At 41.3% G+C, this 23,560-nt stretch overlaps 1 protein-coding gene across 1 annotated transcript in view; it reads left to right on the plus strand.

Annotated features, from left to right (window-relative positions):
• Positions 1–23,560, plus strand: part of ap1m3 (adaptor related protein complex 1 subunit mu 3) — a 29,414-nt gene that overhangs the window by 3,233 nt on the left and 2,621 nt on the right. Inside the window, exons 2-11 of the mRNA XM_053863280.1 lie at positions 4,264–4,420; positions 7,134–7,201; positions 7,818–7,948; positions 9,947–10,088; positions 12,692–12,818; positions 16,218–16,360; positions 17,001–17,072; positions 17,308–17,466; positions 19,254–19,379; positions 20,937–21,012. Of these exons, the coding sequence (XP_053719255.1) occupies positions 4,264–4,420; positions 7,134–7,201; positions 7,818–7,948; positions 9,947–10,088; positions 12,692–12,818; positions 16,218–16,360; positions 17,001–17,072; positions 17,308–17,466; positions 19,254–19,379; positions 20,937–21,012 (1,201 nt within the window). The remainder of the gene's footprint in view (positions 1–4,263; positions 4,421–7,133; positions 7,202–7,817; positions 7,949–9,946; positions 10,089–12,691; positions 12,819–16,217; positions 16,361–17,000; positions 17,073–17,307; positions 17,467–19,253; positions 19,380–20,936; positions 21,013–23,560) is intronic.

A 23,560-nucleotide genomic window follows, 5' to 3' on the forward strand; every position in this document is an offset into this window, starting at 1 on the left:
GGCCATTAATATTCCAGAGAAGGCTTTGTTACACACCGTCTCCTGCCGCCTGTGTAAGTTCACCCGTAGTTTACCTACTGATCAGTCTCTCTGTGGCTTAGTGGAGCGCTGCAGAAGCTCGCACAACAGTCGACCCATTACCGGAGCTCACCCTTTGTCTTTGGCTCAGTGGAAGTGACATTGTCTGGCATTCAAGTTTCTAACTTGGAATGATTTGGCACAGTGACCCAGATTGTTTGGATTGGGAAGAAGAAGCTTTTGGTCAAAATGAATGCATTCAATGCAAATGAATGGACCTATCCCTCTTGCTTTTGTCTTGTATTCTCATAGTGTATCGACTAGAAAGACAACAGCTGCAGGCACAGAATTCCAGGCATGCATTATCATGGCCAAACAATTTTCATTTTGATTGTAGTTAAACCCATTTCTTCCAGGTGAAACCTCTGGAACACTGGACATTTTAATATGCTAAATTTTGTGTCTGTTGTGGAAATGTTCTACTACCTAAATTGATATTGGTGTCAAACAGTTGCGCAATTTGAAGTAGTGACTGGAAACCCAACCCCATGTGTATTAAAACAGCAACAAAAAGGAAGTGCTGTTTAAAAAAGCAAGATGGTCTGGTAGCAACCCTCTGTTCTTTTGCTAATGTCTGCCATGCTTTGCTCAAAGTTGTGTGTCATGCTTTAACTTTCTTTTCAGTGTGCGATTTTTCACCTATCCTTTTCTTCCAAACTTGTCTTACATCCCCTGCCATTGTACAGTACTCTGCGCTCATTGGGTACCACTGTTCTCATTTATCACTGTTCTTTTTTGGGATGTTCTTGTGTGTCAGCAATTCTTTGTTTTTTTGCTTGTTTTTCGTTGATCATTTTCTGGAGACGCAGGTTAAATGGATGCAAGTTAAATGCTCATGTCATTAGAGAAGGAGCAAAGTAAAGGTCATAGCTGTTTAAACACTTGTCTTGTTTACTATAAATATCAACCCATTATTTAACTTGAGAGACAAATAGGATGTTGATCTTTCAGGAGCTTAAGACACTCAAATGGAGAATGTGGTGTCAAATAAAAGCCCTTTTATGCTGCTTGCTGAACAAGAAGTGTGAGCCGGTACAAAGAAACATGGTTCCAGTTGAGTCTGCACTCTTCAATGCGCCTTTAGTTCAGCTGCGAGTAAACAAGTGTTGACTTCATCTGTCTGAAAGACTTTAGTCTGTTGAATGACTCGTGAGCCAGTTGTTGTGACGGGTCTCGCAGGAGGCTCTATGTTCTTGTGCTTGCAGACTCCATGGTACTTGAAGAAGCATATCTGTGGATGGCATCAGTTGAGATCCTGCAGATTTTTTTTAAGGGTGCACTAATCATCATTACCAGCACTCGGATACAGATTCCGAGTTACTAACTTTTTTTTTCTATATATACTATATATATTCACACTAAATCACGCACAAAGCCACATTTTTTTTATTAAGTACACAGTCCTATTAAATAACAATAAGACTGTACACCGAACACTTCAACTTCTTGTAGTGCAATTTAAACAACAAATAAACAATACACAATGTTAAATATAAAATAAATAACTTTTTTTTCCCTTTTCAATGAACAATGAGCAGATAAAACCCTCAATGTAAACTTCACTCATCACTTGTCAAATACTGGAGTTAGCAGGTGTATTGTATTGACCGACACTGATGGCGATCCGATACCAGTGTTAAAGTATTAACCTTCTTGCTGTGCTGTGGGATAACACTGGTTGTGCTTTCAGTTAAAGACAAACATGACTTAATATGTCAATATGGTGTGGCGCTTCCTAAGCTCCTTTATGACGTTGTGGTGTAGAACCTCGTGGGGTCACTCCCACCCCTCGAAACATCCACTTAGACGTTGCATTCACCGTTGCAGTCGTCAGTGCAAGGGAGGGTGAAATGTTTCCACACTGCTGAGCATCTGCTGCTGCCTTGTTATCATTCTGATGGGCGGCACATGTGACGCCAATGTGAGCACCAAGCATAGAGTTTAAATGCCAAGATTGGCCCTTTTTCACTGATACCCATTCCCTTTTTAAAGGGCTGGATCGGGTCAATACCATTGGATTTTAAAATTTGTAGAGAGACCACAGTGCAGATATCTGTTGCGATAGTTTGGAAGCAGAGCAGCTAAAACTGTGCTCCCCATCGTAGAGTGGTGGGTGTACAATTGAACAGTTGGGGTTTGACTCACCCATCCAGCACCCCTATGGATCAACCATTTTTGGGTAGCTGTTGACTTCCAAGAGGTGTCTTCATTTGAAAGTGAAATGGTCACAGAAGACTTTAAATGAGATCAGGTGTATTAAGTAGCTGCTATCTGCCATAAAATGTGCTCACTGTACGGTAAGCTGTTTGATGTGCGTTTGCCTCTGTGCTGTATACACAACTATCTGATGTTTACCTCTGCTGTCTTCGGCTGCAGGCATTTGTTTATTTTCAAGCGCAATTATTTATTTGGCGGACTCAGCAAAGTGAAGGACACTTGAAGTGGGGGATTTTTTTGGCCTGCATATAAAGATTAAATATGACATTGGCAGTGTTCTTCCGTGCTACCCATGTAGTGGCATTTTAGCCTGTTAAAGATAAACTTGATAAACTTACTGACATCAGGAGAGTGTATAATGCCTCAGTGTAAAACAGGAGAATCATATATTACCATTGTTTATCTGCACTTTCATGTCTTTTCATCGCCTGATAATATATTATACCCAAAGGATGGGTTGTGCTGTAAACTGGACGTGTGTCCGCTGTTCATTGCCCAAGGTTGTCACTTGTTTTCCTGTTATGATTGTCAGCAACTGCATCCTTTACCTTTTTTTTATATAAACTTGGACTCAGTTTCCAACAATGACACCTACCACCTAGTCACCCCTATCCTATTCCATGCCCATGCAACATCCATGAAGCTCATGAAAGTGTTGGATCTATTAAAAATGTATTGTTTGCAATGTGCAATGAGCTATAACGCTATAATGGCAAGGTTACCATCACTAGCTTCCAGGATGGGCTTTCGCAAGTGCTGCTAAATATCTGGAGTCTCCAACAACAAACCTACAGGCTCAGATGTTTGGGTTGTCAACAGTTGCCCTTCCCAAAAGGTCAGACAAGGGTTTGTAATTTCACTAATTTACCAGCGGTGACGCCATAAACAAATTCTTCAACTATGGAATGCTGCTTTAAATGTATTGGGAAAATGTAAAATACAAAAATTTAGAAATTGTTTTGTTTTGTTTGATATTGTCTGCAAACACATGAGTGGATTTGAATTAAGCCCAGGAGCCTCCCACATCAACATTTCTTTATTTTTTAAAATCTAGTGTATGTTGCTCAAACATAACTTCAGACGTCAGAATCCTGCTCACCGAGATAAAACAACAGCACTAAATCAAACTGCGGTGAAATAACTGTTTGGTCTTTTTGGAAGACTTAATCTCTCAACATTAAAATGTAATTAAATTAACTCTAATAAACATTGCAAACTTGCTTTGGTTGTTATCTCCCTCTCCTTTTAAAGTCGCTGGTGTACTTCCTGCAATCTGTCACCCCAATGCAAATGTTTCTCTATCTCATTCTCTTTCTCCAGTGACCTCTGATCCCTTCGCTCTGTGCTTTCTTTCTTCTCTTCACAGAAGCTGAGCGCTGGCCTCTTTCTCTCCTAGATTACTTTACTCTGCTGGAATTTCCTCTTTTTTTTATTTCTTATTTCCTCTCGTCTTTGTTGTACCTGACCCAGTGTGCCCTCAGCAACTCACCGTTGCGCACGGATGCTGTGTCTGATGTTGCTCTTCGAAGCGGCACCACTTTGATCGTGCTTCTGTATTTGTGCGAGGTTGCTTGTGTTTGTGAGGCAAGACTGCTGACGCATTGTGCGCCTTATTTAAATTTTGCATCTTAAAGGGAAATTCTTACAATATTAATAGAAAGAGGACGCAAATGTGCCCTTGATGTTTGTTTGTTGTGAACTTAGATCTGTGGCTTCTAAAGTGGTGGTATGATGCGTATGGGACTCAACTGGAGCATGGGTGCATGCCAGGAACAGAAGGATGGAGTTGTAGGTCAAATGTTCGACACTGGACACTCACACCAATAAATAACTATTATAACAGATCCTTTTCTATTTTGTCTGGAAAAAAATGGTCATTTTGTTCGCACACAGCTATGAAGTTTTCCATTCCTGCTTTCTAAAGGCAAATCTGTCATTGATCATTCACCCATATTTTCTGTCCTTCAGGTGCTGATTTGTCGGAACTACATGGGCAACATAGACATGAATGAGATCGACCACTTCATGCCACTCCTGATGAAGCGAGAGGAGGAGGTGGAGATGACCCCCCTGGTTACCCATGGTTCCTGCCACTTCCTGTGGATCAAGCACAGCAACCTCTACTGTATCCTGAATGTTGTCGCTTCTCTAAAGTGTAGTTGTCGTGCAGTTGAATAATGTTATTTCCAAATCGATTTTTTTCTATTTCATCAAGTGTTCATGTCCTGGTCAGAGACAGGAGTATGCGAAATGATGGTATTACGTACATCATAGCTAGAATCCTGCGGCGTGTGCTTTTTGTTTTTTTTCCCTGTTTCACCGACAGTTATCACCAAAGAAGCCACTCCTCAGATTACAGGGCACTCTGCAAGTTTTGTCGACAGGTTTTGAATTTTCTTCCTTTCAGAAGTGTCAGTCATCCCATAAATAACAGCGTTCTGCACCCAGCTATCAAACGCAAGTGCCGCGACTCGCCAGTTGTGGATAACCACGAGAGCAGATATGGCGCCTGCGATGCAAAGCCGCAGCATGAGAATCTGTCAATTTCCATCTAGTTCAGCGAAATTGCTGGTTGAGAAACACCCTTTAATGGAAACCAGTACGATGGTACTATGATTAGCTGTATGGCCAGTAATGATCAGAAATTTAGGGTGTGTGGCTTGAAAAACGGTGTTAAATTTTTCATGTTTGTCAGTTTAGACACCCAGACACCTGTCTGGCTAAAAGCCTGGAATGCATGGATGATCTGCCCCAGTAAGGAGATTGTTGCGGTGCGAAGAAGCTGATGAAAAGTGCAAACTATAATTGTTGTCAAAGCTGATGCACCTCTAACTTGACCACACACCGTCGCAGCAGAACAGTGGAGTGTTCCCTGTCTGACCTGTGAGGCCGCAAAGCTAACCGCTAGCTAACATGATGTTTCACTTCAAAGCTTTATTTACACTCGCAGAGCATCCAGGTTTACCTTGTTACTAACTGGTTAACCAAATGCAGTCCCAAATAAATGCTCTCCAAAATGTGAACCGATAAAGACTGCGATGGAGCTGGCTGGGGCAATGTCTGGAACTCAAAGCTAAAGAATGATGCATTAGAAACTGAATTTTTAGCTGGATACAAACATAATGTTTTTTATTCTTGTGATCATGGTAAAATTTTCTGTGATTCTATAATAATAACAATAAAATTATATTTTTACCGTATTACCCTCCCCCAGTCAGAGAGAAATAATTGTTTTTAATTATTCATATTTTTATTTACATTTTTGTATTTTTTTGTGCACAACCGTTGAGTTTTTGTCATTTGTCAAGAGTAACAACTTAAGGTGTTTGGTGTTTGACCACAATGTAGATGAAAAGGTGTATGTTTTCAGAAAAAACAATGTCAAATGTACTTTGAATGTCATGAAGGGATAATGTTATAAACTATGGAGGGATGAAGATTTTAATGTCTTACCATGGACATCTCAGAGTTCTCTCGATCTGGAAGCTCCAGAGCCTCATCTTATCTTCTGTTTCATCACCTCATGCATCACAGGCAGCTGAAAAATTGAACACAAGCCACTGTGACGTGCAGCAGCTGCGCTTTATTTCCTTTTTCTCCGATGCAGTCAAACTTCTCTGCACATTATTAATTCAGCATCATATTGCAGTTGTGAATAAGTGCTATTCCCACTGCAGCACATTAGACTAGTGAGCACTTACCTCCCTGTGGCCATGTTCTCAATTGCCAATGTGATTCTTCCAACCTTTTTTTAAATTTCGCTGCCTTCAGCTCAGAAAAAAAAAAAAAGTGCTCCATGCCGTGCACCCGAGATGAGGCTTTACTCCCACTGGAGCTTGGAAAAAGGCCCGACGTGATCACTGGATATTCCAGTCAGAATCTGAATTTTATTCAAGTTCAACCTGTTTGACTTCAAACACAGTTTTATCATGTAAACTTTTTTTAAATGTATCTCAACTTTGCTTTTGTTTTACAAATATTTTCAATTTGTTTTTACTATAACTACGATTGCAAATGAATGTGGCAGAGTGGCAGTAATTGCCTGCAAATGTGAAGACGATGCAGCTATTAAGTGGTCATAAAAGGTGGAAGTAAAAAAGGTGATGGTCATGCATAATGAGGAAGTTGTTACAATTTTAGTTACTATTTTTTAAATTCTCACATTATAGTTGGATTAAATTCCAATCCTGATGAGTTTATTTTTCTGCTTCCATGTTGATTTCATTCTTTTTCTGTGGTTTCATCATTCAAAAAATATATATCCCGGTGTGATTTTAGTTTGTCAATAATAATAATAATAATAATAATAATAATAATAACAATATTAATTAAGGCTGTGAATAAGTTATTAATAAAAAATCATCATTACTCACACATTTTGTGTCTCTTCTAAAGGTAGCTTAAAGGGAGAAGTTAAGAGTGGCCAGTAATGCTTTGCTCATTTCGTCAACATTTGTTGACTCCAACAACATAACAGATAGTGTCAAGAACAGTCTTCAGAATCACCTCAGAGGCACCGAAGAGGCTCAACAACATACAGAAAGCATTGCATTGTAAACATTAACGGCCGCTCTGGTGTTGATAAAATCTTCTTTTTAGTTACATTTAGACCAGACACAAACTGTGTGAATAATTTGCCATTAATCGCAAGTTAACTCGGCTCTAGTGCGATTGAGATTAAATTTTGACAGCCCTAATAATAGTAATAGTAACAAAACTAATTATTGTTATTATGATTTTAGAAAAGTATCAGAATCTTGTGCTGCATAGTTGGTTTTGTGTTCTAAACTAACGCTTCACTGTGTACAAGATTAGTCCTTCACCATGTTGTTGTTCAGTGGTGGCGATGACCAAGAAGAATGCCAACGCTGCTCTGGTGTACTCCTTCCTCTACAAAATAGTCCAGGTATTGGTTTTGGTTATTACCGTGTGCCACGACTTTGGTTCTCTTGCTGTACACTTAGAGTCTGACATTCGTGTCATAGTAAGGATGCAGTTAACTATTAATTTTAAGGGCTGTGCAACCGCACTAGAAAGACAGTTTATCCCTTCATTGTCTACTGAGATGTTAACTAGATGAAACATCGCCTCAACATACTGAAGTGTGAAAGAACAAAGTAATTTCCAGACTACTGACGTGCCTACATAAAAGCCACACTCAATACATTTGAAAAGAAATAGATTTTGTCCATCCATGAGCTGTGCCGGTCGATAAGCCGCAGGTGCAGCGACGCAGAAAGGTCTGTGTTTTTCCCGTACAAGCAACATGGTCCAGCATCATGACCGATTCATGATGAAAACAAAGTTGGCAATGTGTCGCCTGCGTGCATTCCAGCCACTTCTCCAGTGTTCACCGAGCTCTGTAGCTGGGACCTGCTGTGGAGGCTGACAATTTTTGAACACAAAGAACACAAATAATCAGCTAGAAAAACATTATATGGATCACTTGAGCAGGGAAAGAGAGAGTGACTAATTTGTCTACTTGCATCGCTGTCTTCGGCTGTTGCTCTGTGTGTGTGCAGGTATTTAAGGAGTACTTCAAAGAGCTTGAAGAAGAGAGCATCCGCGACAACTTTGTGACGGTCTACGAGCTGATGGATGAAGTAATGGATTTCGGGTTTCCACAGACCACAGACAGCAAGATCCTACAAGAGTAAGACACGTTCTGTACAGCATGTTGAAGTGAATGCGTGGGTTGAGTCTCAGGTGTACGGTTAGTAAGAACAGATACAGTCATGGACTGGAAAATATGTCTATGGCCTGTTTCTCATTTGACCCTTTCAGTTTTTATTTTTGGACTCAAACTTGATAAATTGTATGACAGGCAGTTTTTATTTGCATATTAGATGAGTGTGTGTAAAAATATAATTGCTCAGTCTGATGTAATGAACCCCAAAGAGTGGGGACGTCTCACTTCACATACGAGTGTTGAGCTCCCTTGCCACAGTGTGATGCGTTCTGGTTAGTTTTCTGTGTAGTCACATGAAAGCTACATTATTCAGGGCTCCTATAGTCAGCAATACAGAGGGAAAGTCCTCTTCATTTTGAAATATTCGTCCCACACTTTAGACTGGATGACTAAGTTTCCCTGAGGTGTGATTATGTGTCAGTCTTCATGCGTTTCAGAACTCCAGATCCGTGCCTCATAGTTATATTCACTCACTACATTTCAAAAGCAACCCTCTCTAAACTGCCTACGGCGGACTAGTGGCCTGTCCAGGGTGTCCATGGCCTCTCTCCCCAGGTAGCTGGGATGCTGAGCAAAGAACTGTACAACAAAAAATAGAGAAACTAGTTTAACAGAAGGGCAATAAATAATCTAAGCGGAGAAGCGTACTCACTCACCAATGCGACTCAAGACACCCGTTTCTCTGAGTGTCTTTACTGCCTCCCACTGCACTTTATTTGAACCTCTGACACGTGTTTGCCTCATCCTTCAACCCACTTCATGCCTGAAATGTTTCTTTAATACAGTGTGAATTTCATCAAGTATGTTCGTGCGTCAAGGTTGAATTAAGGACGGGTGTGTTTGGCATCCAAGGAGGCAGATAATAAGAAGCACAATGGCACAGGCTGACACACATGAGACAGTGAGACAAAAAGGCCCCTCGCGCCCGTCCTCTCTCGGAGGAGATACGCATGTCACGTCTCTCTGGCTGGAGCACACACATTTGATACACTCTGTCTCTCTCTAAAGAGCTCTGACCTTTTCAGCCCTCAACCACATCACAAACTTCCTTTTGAACACACACCTGCTGAGATTCAACTTTGTGTTTGTGTGTGAAACTTAAACTCCACTTTTTGAGTGTCGTACACGCACATGTGGGTGTGGTGTGACTACTATTGTAATGCTAATATGTCAGTTGGCTTCCTACTCTCCTCCTCGATCCCCTCATGACCATTTCTGGGGGGAAATGAGGCAAAAAGGCAAAACATCAGCACATCGTCTGCCTCACTCTGTCTCATCGTTTTTCATTTTTTCACCTCATTCAAGTGTTGGGATATCATGGGGCTATGTTGCGGAATATAAATGCCTCACACTAAAATACATGTGCTTCAGTCTTTCTTTCTCTTTCTTTCCTTCTTCCCCTCTGTCTTTCTTCCTCACACAGTCTCTCAAGTCCATCTGTTTTACGGACTATTTGTAACTTTCTTCCAGGTTTTTTATTTGACATTTTTTATTTTGTTTTACTTGTGAAGTGCACGATTGTCCATCTTGTTTATGTTCCATAGCTGTGCTTTTTGAAACTTCCCTCATGATACCATGCCTCATCTTGTGGTGTTTTCCACCTGTGTGCTTCTTGCTATGAGACAGTGAGAGCTCAGGTGAAATCAGTGAATGCTGGTTTTGCCACTTTTCTATGACGCTTCCACTCGAGCTGTTGTTGACTAAAGCAACCAGCATAAATCATTGTCACATAAACAAATGCTGACATTTTCATCTGTAGCTGCTGCCACAACAGATATGTAAATATCAATTTTCTAATTACACACATGAATAATCATCACGCTGCACAAATGCCAATCATTAATTTATTCACGCTGGAGTTATTTATTGGCTTCAAGCTTGACACGTAATCACAATATGATAAATAGCCTGTTTGTTTGATCGGCAGCAGATGTTTGACCGGTTTCCCTCTCTTGCCGGCAGGTACATCACTCAACAGGGTCACAAGTTAGAGAGCGTTCGACCTCCTGCCACAGTCACCAACGCCGTCTCCTGGAGGTCAGAGGGCATCAAGTACAGGAAGAATGAGGTTTTCATGGATGTGATCGAGTCAGTCAATCTCTTGGTGAGCCTTTGCCTTGTCACCCTCTCCCACCCCGATCCTCTGTATTTGCTGCATTCATCAACCTCATTGGTTTTCTTCTTTATCCCAAATTCTGGATCTCACAATGCCTCTCCTCCCCAAGTGCCCAAACCATCTGGTCTTTGCAACTATGTCTCCAATCTTCTCTGCATGTATGGTCCCTCTGATATACTTTGATCTATCAGTCAAAGTTTATACATTATCATCCAACTTGAAGTGCCTTCCAGTACAGGGAGAGTAAGGCTGGATGATATGGAAAAAGTGTCATGTCATTAATTGTTATCATGAAATCACGATTTGGATTTTGGAAGGACCGATTTTTGCCAACATGTGCGAAGAACAAAAATATAACGAAAGGTAAACCACATTGCTAAAGAGCTTTAAATAAACATTCAACCTCATAAAATATTGGTGAAGACATAACTATTTGCTTTCATCAACACATCTGTTTTAACAGAACTTTAGTGCACCAAAACAATCAATCGCTTTTTTTCTAAAGAATCTAATGAAAATAACTATTTTGAACAGAAAAGGTATTATATTTAGAATTTGCACACATTGAGGAATAGAACATGTAAAAATAAAAAGGCAGAAATAAAAGCCTTTCAATTGTCTTTGAATTGTATAGATTCTTTACACATTTGTTCAACAGAATCATGAAGTAATATATTCACAATATATACAGTATATCAAGAATCTTCCAATACACTAAGTAAACTAACTCTAGTCATTGAAGTCACATTACACCATTGAGGGCGCTGGATATCAAAGAACTTCAAGCAACTTTTACTAACATTAATCCTTTCTCAAACGGATTGATAAGGCTCATGAATCTGTCTGCTGTGAGACTGAATTTTGTCCACTTGAGGCCACCTTATTCTGTGGCTGCTCATCACGGAACTGTGAGCCTATGTGGAATAAGGGTGAAATGAAGAAGGAACAGGTTCCTTTCACTGACGACACATTTCATTTCCTCACGTGACAAGCATGTACTCTCTGTGTATTGTACTCTGAAACCTGCACTGCAACGATTCTCTCTCCTGTGCGTAACTCCGTTGCCACAATAGGTTCAGTGCATGTGCACGTTTTGACCAACCATGAGCGACTTTAAGAGAAATCAGCTTTTAAACACCCGCCAGCTCCAATAGTTCACTTCAAATGGCGGGGTCTTCGACTTGCTGTTTGTTCCATTGTGTGTATGCAGCAGTGTCACTTAAGCACCGCTGCACCAGAGGAAAGGTGGAAAATGACGGCGGGGAAGGATACACACGGTCGAACAGCGCAGTGGGCGCTTCATTTTATTGTTCTATTCTCACAAGGCTTTATTTCTCTACGGCAAGAAGCCCTGTAGTCCTCAGATTGCGGTAATTTATATTCAATTCAGGATTAATTTTTGTTGCTCTGTGTATATGTTTTTGTGCACTGAGATCATATCAGCAGTGTGCAATGGGGAACATTGCTCATGTTGCTTTATAACAGTAATATTTTTTATGTGCTGTCAACGGGGCACCAGTGTCAATAAAGGTTTCAAGTGCGACGCCACGCTAGCCGTTAGCTGCGTTAGCAGTGCAGTGCCGTCGCGGGTCAGAGAAGGAACACTCCGACCACTCTGCCATGATGGAGAGTGGTCTAGTTAGAGGCGCTTCGGGTTACAAAAGTTGTGTTTTTGACCAGCTTGTTTGCTCCATTGGTGAGTCGGTGACTTTGGATTACTTTACTAAGAGTAGGTCCCGGCCAAAGTGAGCTAAACCCAAAACATTTACATCCTCAACTTTTAACATAGCATCTCCTTGTTGTTGCTTTTGAAATCCGACTGAAAATGTTTTTCCTGCAGCAGCGACTGGAGGATGGGACAGAACTGTTTCATATGTCGTCAGAAATGGTGCTGATCATTTCTGCTGGAACTTCCCCTCGTGTGACCCAAGACTTAGAAAAAATTCTTCAAAGCGTCTTTTTTCACTGAAACGACTTGCATTCCTCGGACGCGTGCTGGGAGATTTTCTCGCTCTGGGTCTGTTGCTAGCTGCCGCACGAGCGGCCAGCGTGTCAGTGGTTTTGTTGATTTAAGTTGAGCTGCGGGAAGCTTCGCTCTGATTCATGTTTTCAAACCGCAGCTGCTGGATATGAATCTGTTGGACATGTCATTATTTATTCACGCTGGCTAATACAACTTTTAACTTGGGTGAAAACGATTGATGTGTGTGAGGGAGCATTGCATTCTTTTTATGTGTTTTTAATGATTAATAGCTTTGTAAAACAACTAAATTAATATCAAATTGAGTGATAGGAGCACATTACTAACGCAGCCAGAAATCACTGTAGCAAGGAGGGGAAGTTCTCTGGAGATCTTAGCAAGCTGTGGGTGCAAACTGTGAAGCAAGATTGTGAGTTAGTCACCCCATGTTGTGATGAATTAGCAACGTGACAGGCGGCTTGCAGATATCTGATGATGTCATGTCATTTTTTTTTAACGTCATGTCATGTGTCAAGGGCCTGGAAACAAAACCATTTGCTGTTATGGAAACTGTGTTCTTGCTGTCCTGCTGTTGTACGTATGAAAATCTTTCTGTGTCGCTCCTGCACAGGTGTCTGCCTCAGGAAACGTCCTGCGAAGCGAAATCGTCGGCAGCATCAAGCTGAAAGTGGTTCTTTCGGGGATGCCGGAGCTCCGACTGGGACTCAACGACAAAGTTCTGTTTGAAATCACAGGAAGTACGTTTTTGTTTCTCTAAATTTACAAATGTTCTCTGTGTGTGGATCAAACCTAAATTCCCGCTGTAGTTTGATTGATACACAAGTCGCCTGTCCGTTTCATATCCCTAAATATCATCTGAGACTGCTCCTAGTGACCCAAAATGGCGGTCCCTGAAGATGAAAAGCCAAGATGGGAACATAAAAGAATCTTCACATCTGGCCGTCATGTTTACTTGAACTGGCTTTGACCTCTCTTTCTGTCTGAGCCTCTGACTTCACACTCGCCCTCCTCTCTAATCTCTATCTCTGTTCCTCAGCCCTCCTCTTGCCTGCTCCTGCTGCTACATCCTTTTTTTCTTACCTTTTGGTTTCCAACTGTCTGGCCTTCTTTCAGTTAATCCTCACCCCAGGCTAAAGCACCTACAGATAAAAAAGGTGAGGGTCTCTGTATGTGCCTAAGCTCCTCCTCCCCGCTATCCATCAGCCTGGGAAACATGTCGGCCGAAATATTGATGGGAAATCAAACAGATGAAAACTCACATTGAGACATGTGTGTGAGCTCACGTCCTTTGTATACGTGTAAAACTCCCTTTCTCTTTCATCCTTGGGTCTGCATGTCCTTTCACCGTCGTTTTGAGACTTCTGCTTAAACAGAAAGATGCTGCGTTTGCCGTTAAACACCGCCCTCTGCTGGCCGACGTAGAGAAGACAGACGTGGAACATTGTAAAATCCAGATGAACAGAATGGAAGCATTTGGAAATTTAAACGCCCACAGGGTAATGAAAAGTGCGTTTAATGTAAACAAAAAGTACCATTTCCACTTTTTTAAATCATCAAAATCATCAATGCCTTCACAGGCATTAGATTAGATGACATTAGATGGCCTTTATTATGACCGTTGAATGACTGTTTATCATATAGCTGTGATAGTAATGAAAATAATTCAATTGTAATGGTGGTCAGCTGCTGTCTATAATGTCACATAAAAAAAACAGAAGTAAATTCAAGGCACCTGAGTGACAAAAGGGACAATGTGCACCCGCGGAGGGCTTATATTGGGGCTACCGCTTCCTCCTATTGGGGGAAGAGTTTATGAACGATCTTTCAAGGCAGCGATGCCTTATTAGGGATAAACCAATAGCAAAGTCTGTTAGAGGGCTTCGCATGTACTCATAGAACTGGAGTTACATTCAGGTAACAAGCATTATTGACTGTCATTAAAATATATTAATAATAGTTACTGGGCTGAGGCATAAACCATGATTTATACATGAGATATTATATGGTTTAAAACCCATTACTGTGTCAAGGGTGCAATTTTAGTAATCCAATTAATTCTCATTCCATCCCCAGACTGTTGCACTAAATACAAATCCACTGGAAGATATTTGAAGTAGAAATCCAGTGAAACAACCCTGATCTTGTGCAATAATAGCCATAAAATGATCTAGTTGCTTGTTATAAGGTTTCTGTAGCACCTGTCCCAGAGGCAGCGAGTGAGAGACACTACAATCATGGAGACACTGCTGCATCTTCCTCCATGCCCTGACATGCACACAGATACTCTGTAGCTCACTCGTGCCCACCCTCCCTCTCCAGCTCCCTCAGTTCCCCAAGACGTGACAAGACGTGTCGCACCTGGCCTGAACGAAAAAGTGTGTTTCATAAGCAGTAAGAGGGCGTCGGTGAGGTCCTGCAGTGTAAGTGATGCGCTGTGTTGCAGGCCTGACCTCATGTGGTCCTCAATCACCCACTAAGGTGCAGTGAAAGGTGGTGAAGGAGCAAGTAATGTGTGGTAAACAATGAATGAGTCCGTCCATCTACTGTAGGACACATCTGAACCAGAGGAGCGCATCCCAGGTCCATTCAAAACAGGTGCAGATACTCTGCTGACCGTTGAGTTGAAGGGCTGGAGCTGAAGTTCCCCAGGCCTAAATTAATTTTCTTTTTCTTTTTCTGCTGCTCCGATTAACTGTGAAGGAGAACAGCAAAGCTTTCTCCTGAAGTTTATGGATCGGGCTGAAATACTTTGTATTTGTAGGAATGGGTGTTTTGAATTAATGTTTTGTTATCCCGAAATCTTTCTTCTTTCTTCCCTCACAACAATCAACATTTCACGTGGTTTTTTGAGAAGCTGGTGCGCGTAAAGAAAAACAAAGAAAACAGTGGAGTCAACTTTTATTGCTAACTGTTTTTCTTCCGTTTTATTAATAAGTGTATTAATGTGTTGAATCTTGTGTCTTTGCAGTTTTGGAATGAGTGTTTTCAAAATTACTAGGCTGGGTTTAAGTTTCAGAGTCCTGGTTAAGGTTAGCCATTTGTTTTGGATGAGATGGGGAAAGAATTATGTGAGCGTCCCCCACTAAGATAGAGCTACAAATGTGTGTGTGTGTGTGTGTGTGTTTGGTGCTTAGTTTCTCATGTTCTTCTCTTCTATGAGTTTGCTCTATTGCTTTCATTATTTTGTGGAGCTGTTTGCAGAGCTCCCAAATGGCCTGTGTGTGTGTTTAATTGTTCTTGCTATTGTATTCTGTCTGGGCGAGACAGGTTAGGTGGAGGAGGCTGACTGCTGTGCCAACCCTCAGATTTGTCTCCGAACTGAGCTCTTATCATGGATCAGAGACTGTGGAGAAGGTTGTGTCAAATGGTGCCTCGGGGCTGAATCAGTGGGTTTCCATCTACATATTATGACATTTTTTTTCACAAATTTTAGTGAAAATACCAAAACAATGCTTTAAAACTTTATTTCCTTTTTCCTTTTGCTATTATTTTGCAATTATTGAGATGATGTCATCACAGAGCATCTCTCTGTCACAGAACACACTCAGCTGAGGTTTCTTTACTATTTTCCATTAGGTAACACCGTCACTGAGACACAGGTTTTCTGTCTGATAATTTCCAAATTTTGAAAATGTACTCTGCAAAAACAAAGCTGTTTCTCCTCTGGAAGCGATCTAAAATGATGTAGTTCCTATGCCACGACAGTAGAGGCATTATAATTCTCTCGCGACAAGTAAGAAGACGGCACGGCGCATGCCCTCACAAAGATTTCTCCCCTTTATTTTCCCCATCTGTATAAAAACCCCATACATGGTATGTTGGGATCATGTGAACAATGAAACCACGAGCAATTGTCAATGCATGATGAGAAGCGTTGTGTTGCGTGTGTTATAATGACTGTGACTTTGTTCCGAGTGGTGTTCAAAACTTTCTCCTTGACTTGTTCGTCCTCGGTGATATCTAGGTGGAGTGACGGCTCCAGTGGTGACAATTACACAATTTTGAGGAAAAAAGAAAGGCTGTTGTTTGTGTGCTTGTTTGCCTGTCAGTCATCATTACCTTGACCTTGCTTTTGCCCCGGAGGCTGCGTGCAAAGCTTTCAATCATTTCTGTTTGTCTGCCGTTGTTTGTGTCAGGAGAGAAGAGCAAGACGGTGGAGCTGGAGGATGTGAAGTTCCATCAGTGTGTGCGACTGTCGCGCTTCGAGAACGACCGGACCATCTCTTTCATCCCGCCCGACGGCGAGAGCGAGCTCATGTCCTACCGCCTCAACACCACAGTGAGTGAGCGGGACACACGCAAACACTCCAGACACTTTCACAGAAGACATTCAGTATGTTCCCAGCAAATCTCTTCTTGGCAACTGGCCTTGGAACATAAAGGAAGCTCATTGCCACCATCTAGTGGTGACACTATGAAATAGATGTTATTGATGAAAGCACAGGTGTTAAAAAAAATACTGGGTATTATATTATCATATAATCAATTTTGTGACGTCTGAGCATTTGATCTTTTTTTATGACTCGTGTCATTTACATTTTCTACTACATTTCACCTATCAATTTCTTCTGTCTCTTGGTTTGATGGCCCCAGGGGGATGTTGTGTAAAAGTGTTGATTCATCATGTGTCATAGTGACATAACATGTACTTGAACTTCAAACTGAAATAAGCTCTTCATGAGTGTCAGGAAACATCAGAAGCTTCTGAGGGGGTCAGCAGTCTGAAGTTGCTGCCCATGTAAATAGAGGCCGGGGCCAAATGTCACTGAAAAGAATCGTGCGTTCACAACAACGTTCATTTCAGTACAACGCCTCCCTGGCAGACCCTCCTCTTGTCTGCCACCTAGACGTGTTGTTCCTGATGTTCGGTTCAGCAATGGCTCCTCTGACCTTGTCCACTCTCTCTTCTGCTGTGGCAGGTGAAGCCTCTTATATGGATCGAGAGCGTGATTGAAAAGTTCTCCCACAGCCGCGTGGAGATCAAGGTGAAGGTAATGATGAACGGCGCACACACACACACACACCTTTTGTATTTATGTCTTTGTGGGGACCTCTCTTTGCCATAATGCTTTCCCCAGCCTCTCATCTTTAACTTCATCACCTAAAAGAAATGACTGATCTTAACCAGGACTCTGAACCAAACATCAACCTAACTCTAATGTTTACCTTCAGCCATCTTTAACATCTTAAACTTCCTCCTCTCTTCACTCTGCCCTCATCCTGCAGGCACGGAGTCAGTTTAAAAGCAGGTCCACAGCCAACAACGTGGCCATTCTAGTTCCGGTCCCCAGTGACGCCGACTCGCCCAAATTCAAGACCAGCACTGGCACCGCCAAGTGGGTTCCCGAGAAGAGCGCCGTGCAGTGGAACATCAAGTCATTTCCTGTTCGTGAGAACCTTCTCTTTTCATCTGTCAACACCAACACCTTTGACTAGTTACATTTATTTGTGCTGCTCTTTCAAATCATCAGCCTTGACTTCTCTTCATTAGTTTTTCACCACTTGCTTTGTTTCCACTTCATTTGTGTAACTTCTTGCAGCACATTGCAGGTGTATTGCAACCCCTACTGGCGACAATGATAAAATTACTTGTGTTAAAACTAGTGGGACTTTTAACAAGTTAATTACAATTAATTAATTACAACAAAAAAGTGTGTCAAAAATTTAATTTAATTTAATTTAATTCACCATTTGCTCTCCAGACAGATTCATTCAAATTGAAAATGTGGCCTATTGGGGCAAATATTCTGATACCATTAAAATGTGATTAATATAAATGTAAGTAATCTGTAATTAACTAGATTAATTTTTTTATCGAATCCCACCTGTAGTTAAAACATATGTAAGATTGTGACTCATCAGTCATGAAAAACTAATAAATATCCTAAAAATGTAAAAAAAAAAAAAAAAAAAAAAAAAAAAAAATATATATATATATATATATATATATATATATATATATATATATATATAATATAATATAAAGATCTTAATAAATCTCAATATTCTGTTTTCAAAATAGTCAACATAATAGTCAACATAGGTTTTTGTTCTTACACTGGTATTGGGGTCTGAGAAGGGATGCTGTGGTACAAACACATCTGAAAATTATCCAGGAATAAGACCATCAATGGCAGGTTGCAGGGTCGTAGAGTGGCAGCAGGTGAAGCACAGAGGCCTAGTCTTAGCTCCTCAGGAGGCATGCAAAATAACATGTCCAAACCATCCAGAGTTGTACTCTCAATCTCTCACAGATGAGTGAGCTCCGCACTCTTTTTGTAAGGCGGAGTCTGTCCGCTGTGCGGAGTAGGACTTTTCATGCTCATCCAACTGAACTGTGGTCTCAGATTCAGGGAAGCTTGGATTCACATCTTCACTCTAAATTGTCTCTCAAGATGGCACAGCAATTCGACCTTAAAGCTGCTGTCACGGTCTGAGACTCGCAGTCCTGAGGATGAAGCAGTGACCTGCTTTGACGTCCAGCGCTGGAGTGACTGTGGGAAGTTTGGGTCACCGTCGCCAGTTATTTGTGCAACTTTAGTTGGAGCTTCTGATCTGGATCTAAATTAGAATCTAAATTAAACTAATGGCTTGTCACTTTTAAACACTGCTGCTATCGCTTCCTGTTGTTATCAGCCTTTAACGAAAAGCCTTGAGGAACGTGAAATTGAATTTATAATCGCGCACCAGACAGCAGGCGCTTTAGACGCCTCAATCCACCTGCCAGGAACACAGTCATCCCACTGATGCCAACATGGCCGCTACCACTGAGATGAAAGTCATCTGAGTGATATCTTCTTCCAGAAGTACATTGATGACACGCTTCTTTCTGACTCGCAGGTCCTTTCTTGTACTGAAGATCAGTTTTTGAAATGAGAATTTTCTGTTCAGAAATGACGTCCACATACATTTACATGACAAACATTTACTTCATTTTTGTCTGGCATCTAATATCGCCTGGGATTCCGATGTGACTCACCTCGGTACAACATGGGAGTTTGCTAATTTCCTCATGAATATAAAGTTTTCTTTTCATACCAGACAACCTGCCTGTAATTGGAGTCTGACATCAGGGAGTGGAATTCATCAGCCGAGCTGAAGCGTCTCACTGGAGGTTTTACCAGACGCAGCTGTGTTCATGTCAGCTCTGGCTCTCTGCTCCGTGTGTGCAGGGAGGGAAGGAGTACATGATGAGGGCACATTTCGGGCTTCCCAGCGTGGAGGGGGATGAGATGGACGCGAAGAGACCGATCACCGTCAACTTTGAGATCCCATATTTCACCATGTCTGGAATTCAGGTGGGAGTTGCCTCCAACACCAATCTTTGGTCTTATTTTTCCCATTTCAATTCAGTGTGGGCCTCAGCACTGTGAGTTTTAAATGAATAAATTCCGGACTACAGAGTGCACTGGTATATTAGCCACACCTACTAACTTTAAGAAGGAAAACAGATCTTGTTCCTCCATAAGCTAAGCTTATAAGCCGTGGGTGCAGTGGTGCTGTCTGCACTGTGGAAAGGTCTGTGGTGCTTAAAAATGCGTGAGGATCACTTCTAAACTAGTTTGGAAAACTATGAACTCATGAATCAAACTGGCCAATGTTCTGAACTGGAATCATCAACTCCTCACATCTTTTATTGACATTAAAGCGCTCAAAATGTGTCCCAAGTTCCAACACCACAGCTGGTCTCAGCTGCTGCTTCTCATATCCGCTCATCCAGGAGGTCGGCTCTGTGGGCGGAGGTGCTGACACGCAGGTGAAAACAGCGCATTTTGAGTGCTTTATGGTCAATAAAACGCCTATGATATTCGGCAGCCAGACGCTCTTTAGCCTGGCAAAATCCATATATTAGTCAAGTCAGACCTCGGGAAAAAGTAGCGGCTTGTATGCTGTAAATTACAGTAGTTTCAACAGAATGGTCTGGTGTGAGAGAGAACCAAAGTGCTTGTGTACAGCAACAGACTCGGACCAACAAGATTAAATATTAACAGTTTGTTACACCACGACAACACAACTGAGAGAGCGTCACTGAACCTGGAGAGAAACACAAAACGGTACAGAGGAAAACGATCTGAAATAGAGAACAAACAAGGAAGTCAGAGCTCTCACTTAAGCTGAACAAGAAGAGAAACACAGCACAGTCAACACACTTGAGAAAAGGGATACAAGCGTGATCAAACACTGGCAGCAAAAGTGTAAAAACAGAAGCTAACGTGGTGGTGAGAGTGGTGCGCAGTACAGAAAACAATAATTACACGGCTGAGCAGAGTGAACAATAGATGAAACGCAGCAGTCAGAACTGGTGCGCAGAGATTTTAGCTCAACAAGCTTGAGGTCCAAAGATACAAATCACAAACAACTCCCCCAAATTTTGCTGACAGAAAGCGTTGTCGTCTACCTTGTCATTCTACTTCAACTGCTTGGTGTACTTATAAAGAGTAAATGAAGTAAACAAGAATAGCATTACTTTTAAGATGAATTCTGTTGTTTTATTTATTTAACTATTTTATTTTATGTATTTAAGGTTGTTGGTTGCGGCCCTGGAACACTAGAAGAGCACAGACAAAATAAAACCAAAATAAAAGTGGATCATGACATAACTAAATGCTTGAAAACTATGAAAGAAGATGGTGCTGGAGCCAAAATGTATCTGGACTGGGTTGTGATTTCTGGTGATTCAAATTTGGCCACTTGTGTATCAATAAGTAATTCAAAAATATTTTTGATCGCAATTGATAATAAAAATATTTTTCTTCTCTCTTACTTGTCTTGGAGCGTTGCTCATTATTTGGCTACTTTATTCGTAATTAAATGATTCGTAATTGTACATTTGTTTGTGTGCATGTGTATGTCAGGTGCGCTACCTGAAGATCATTGAGAAGAGCGGGTACCAGGCGCTGCCATGGGTGCGATACATCACACAGAGTGGAGGTGAGAACACGACATGCTACTTTGCTGATATGAACATCTGCTCTGTTCCCTCTGTGCACTACTGTGTCACCTTCAAGTCGATCATGCTGAGAAAAAAAACCCCAATATATTTTGGTTTTCCACACATAACACTCAGTTAAACAATATTGATATGTTATACTTTATTAAAATAATACAATATAATAAAATGTCTATATCCAAATAAGACAGAAATCACAAATGATAAATTAAATGAATTAATAGATTGAAAATTGGGGTGTTGATTGACTAATAAGTCAGTCATATTAGAAATTAGAACTCTTCAAAATAAAATATGTTCAGTAAAAGCAATAATAAATGTGACATAAACAAGTACTTCATTAATTGTAACTGAGTATAACAGTATATGGGTGACGTCACCTGATGTAGAAAAGTCGGAGAATCCTCACCACCAATCCAAGATGGCTTCCCCAAATGTAAACAGGAAGACTGTTTCCTTTAGAGCAAGTATCGGATGTTGTTGTTTATTAACAATGTCTCGTCTTGGTGTAGTGGAGGTTGCTGTCAGTCTGGATAGTTCTCCCAAGAGATCCGTGTCAGAGTCTGTCCCCCGGACTCGCTGAGCGCCCGAGTATTGAACCCGACTGTGCGACATCAGTCATATCCATTACCTTCTCCTGCCTCTGGGGATTTGAATGACATCACGGATTGAAGGCTCCGAGCGATCGCGTGGCCTGCTTCATATTTGCCATTCATATCATCTGGTGAAACGTCCCGACTGCGTCCACGTTGGGGCAGTGTGAAGGAGAGAGAAGGTCAGCCGGGATGCGTGGATTTGGAACTGTGGCCCGTGAATGAACCCGCCTCATTCTCATCCATCACAATCCGCCCAGACAGCAAGGGAGACAGAGCCAAGAAATCTTTTATCGCTCTGCTAATGTTACTCAGACGCAGCGTAACTCAGACACTGTCATGATGAAGTCTTCCTTGAGTGTCATCGTGGCCACTCTTTTTCTACCTTCTCAGTCCTGGAGCCTCACACCAGTCGCCTGGAGTTTGAGCAAATACTTAGTTTCATCAATTATTTTTTGTCGTCCTACATTTTAGAAGTTATTAAAACCAAATTTTTAACCAGTAACAGTAAGTAACAGTTTCCTCAGAAAACAAAAACAAGTTATTATTCTGAATTTGTTTTAAGATGAATTCAGGTAAATTCAGGTCTTGTTGAAATGATAACAAAAATAATATATTTCAGTTTTGAATATCTGTGAATGATGACAATAAAGCCACTTTTCTAACATGTTTAAGGAATGGTGATATTTTCTCATAGTTTCTTAATGTTATTTTTAAGGGGTGCTCTGATTTCCAGCGTTCACAAATAAATAACCGCCGCCAAGTTAGTTAATATTTAATGAATGCTATCTACACCGGAAATATTATGTTCGGTACTTGAGAACAACATGTTTTGGTCACTGAATAATTATAAGTTAAAAAATACCAATAAAAAACTATGTGCTCTGACATTATTATTATTGTTATTGTTGTTGTAGATAGTAAGAATAATTCATCAGTTTATTTAGCTGTCTCGTTCCTACATGTTATTTTTGCACAGCACTGTGGGCTGCATGTGACCACAAAAAGGCCTTCATAGATTCAGTGTGAAACATAAGATAGAAGGATGGAAAACAGAGGTAAACTCAGAGTGAATGTAAGCGAGTGCAGAAGTGAGCAGGTAAAACCACTTGTCAGCTTCCAGGGAGGCGTGTTGCTGCTGCCAACAGCTGCTCTCATGTCGCTCTGCCATCAGCAGCGGAGTCTGAGCATCAGAGAGGATCAGCTTTCTCTTTATTGTCGCTGTCAGCAAAGAGACTGATGTGATGGAGACAGAGAGAGAGAGTGAGAGAGAGGGACCAAGCACTGATACTGAGAACTTGTGCTGACACAAGCTCCCTCAGCAGCTGAGATGACACTTGAATCATGTGACATGGGAAGATGCTCATGCCGGCGTCATATGACGTTTCATTTGTCCATATTGCTGTAAATGAGAAACGTTTCAAGCCCCTGAAAACAGAACAAATTTACCATGAACATGTTTCATTTTTGGGTTACACCCAGCAGAGGGAGCTAGTTGTACCACCAAGCTTATGAAAAATACCGCATCAAGAGAGCCGTTTAAAAATGTAAACAATACAGGAACACATGTTCAATGCTAGTAGAGAGGACGTCCCATGAATGCGAAGCAGATGACGAAGTCAGCCAACCAGACGTGAAAATATAGCGAGTCCTCTCTTGTCTACGGCTTCACCTGTACAACCTGTAATGAGGAGAGACCACAGTGCGTACTGTGTCTCAAAATACTGGCTGCTGACAGCATGAAGGCCAACAACTGTGTGTGTGTGAAAAGTATTTCAGCTCCAGAAGTTGGGAACCACTGACCTACACTAGATGTGTGTCGCGTGTTATTCATCGTTGAAGTCGGTTTAATTCAGTGGAGCGCAGCGTGGCTCACACTCGCTCTCCGTCGTGATAAATCCGCTGACGTCACACATGTAACTGCCTGGTCTTTGCT

Source organism: Synchiropus splendidus, chromosome 1, assembly GCF_027744825.2.
Source record: "Synchiropus splendidus isolate RoL2022-P1 chromosome 1, RoL_Sspl_1.0, whole genome shotgun sequence".
Taxonomy (NCBI): domain Eukaryota; kingdom Metazoa; phylum Chordata; class Actinopteri; order Syngnathiformes; family Callionymidae; genus Synchiropus; species Synchiropus splendidus.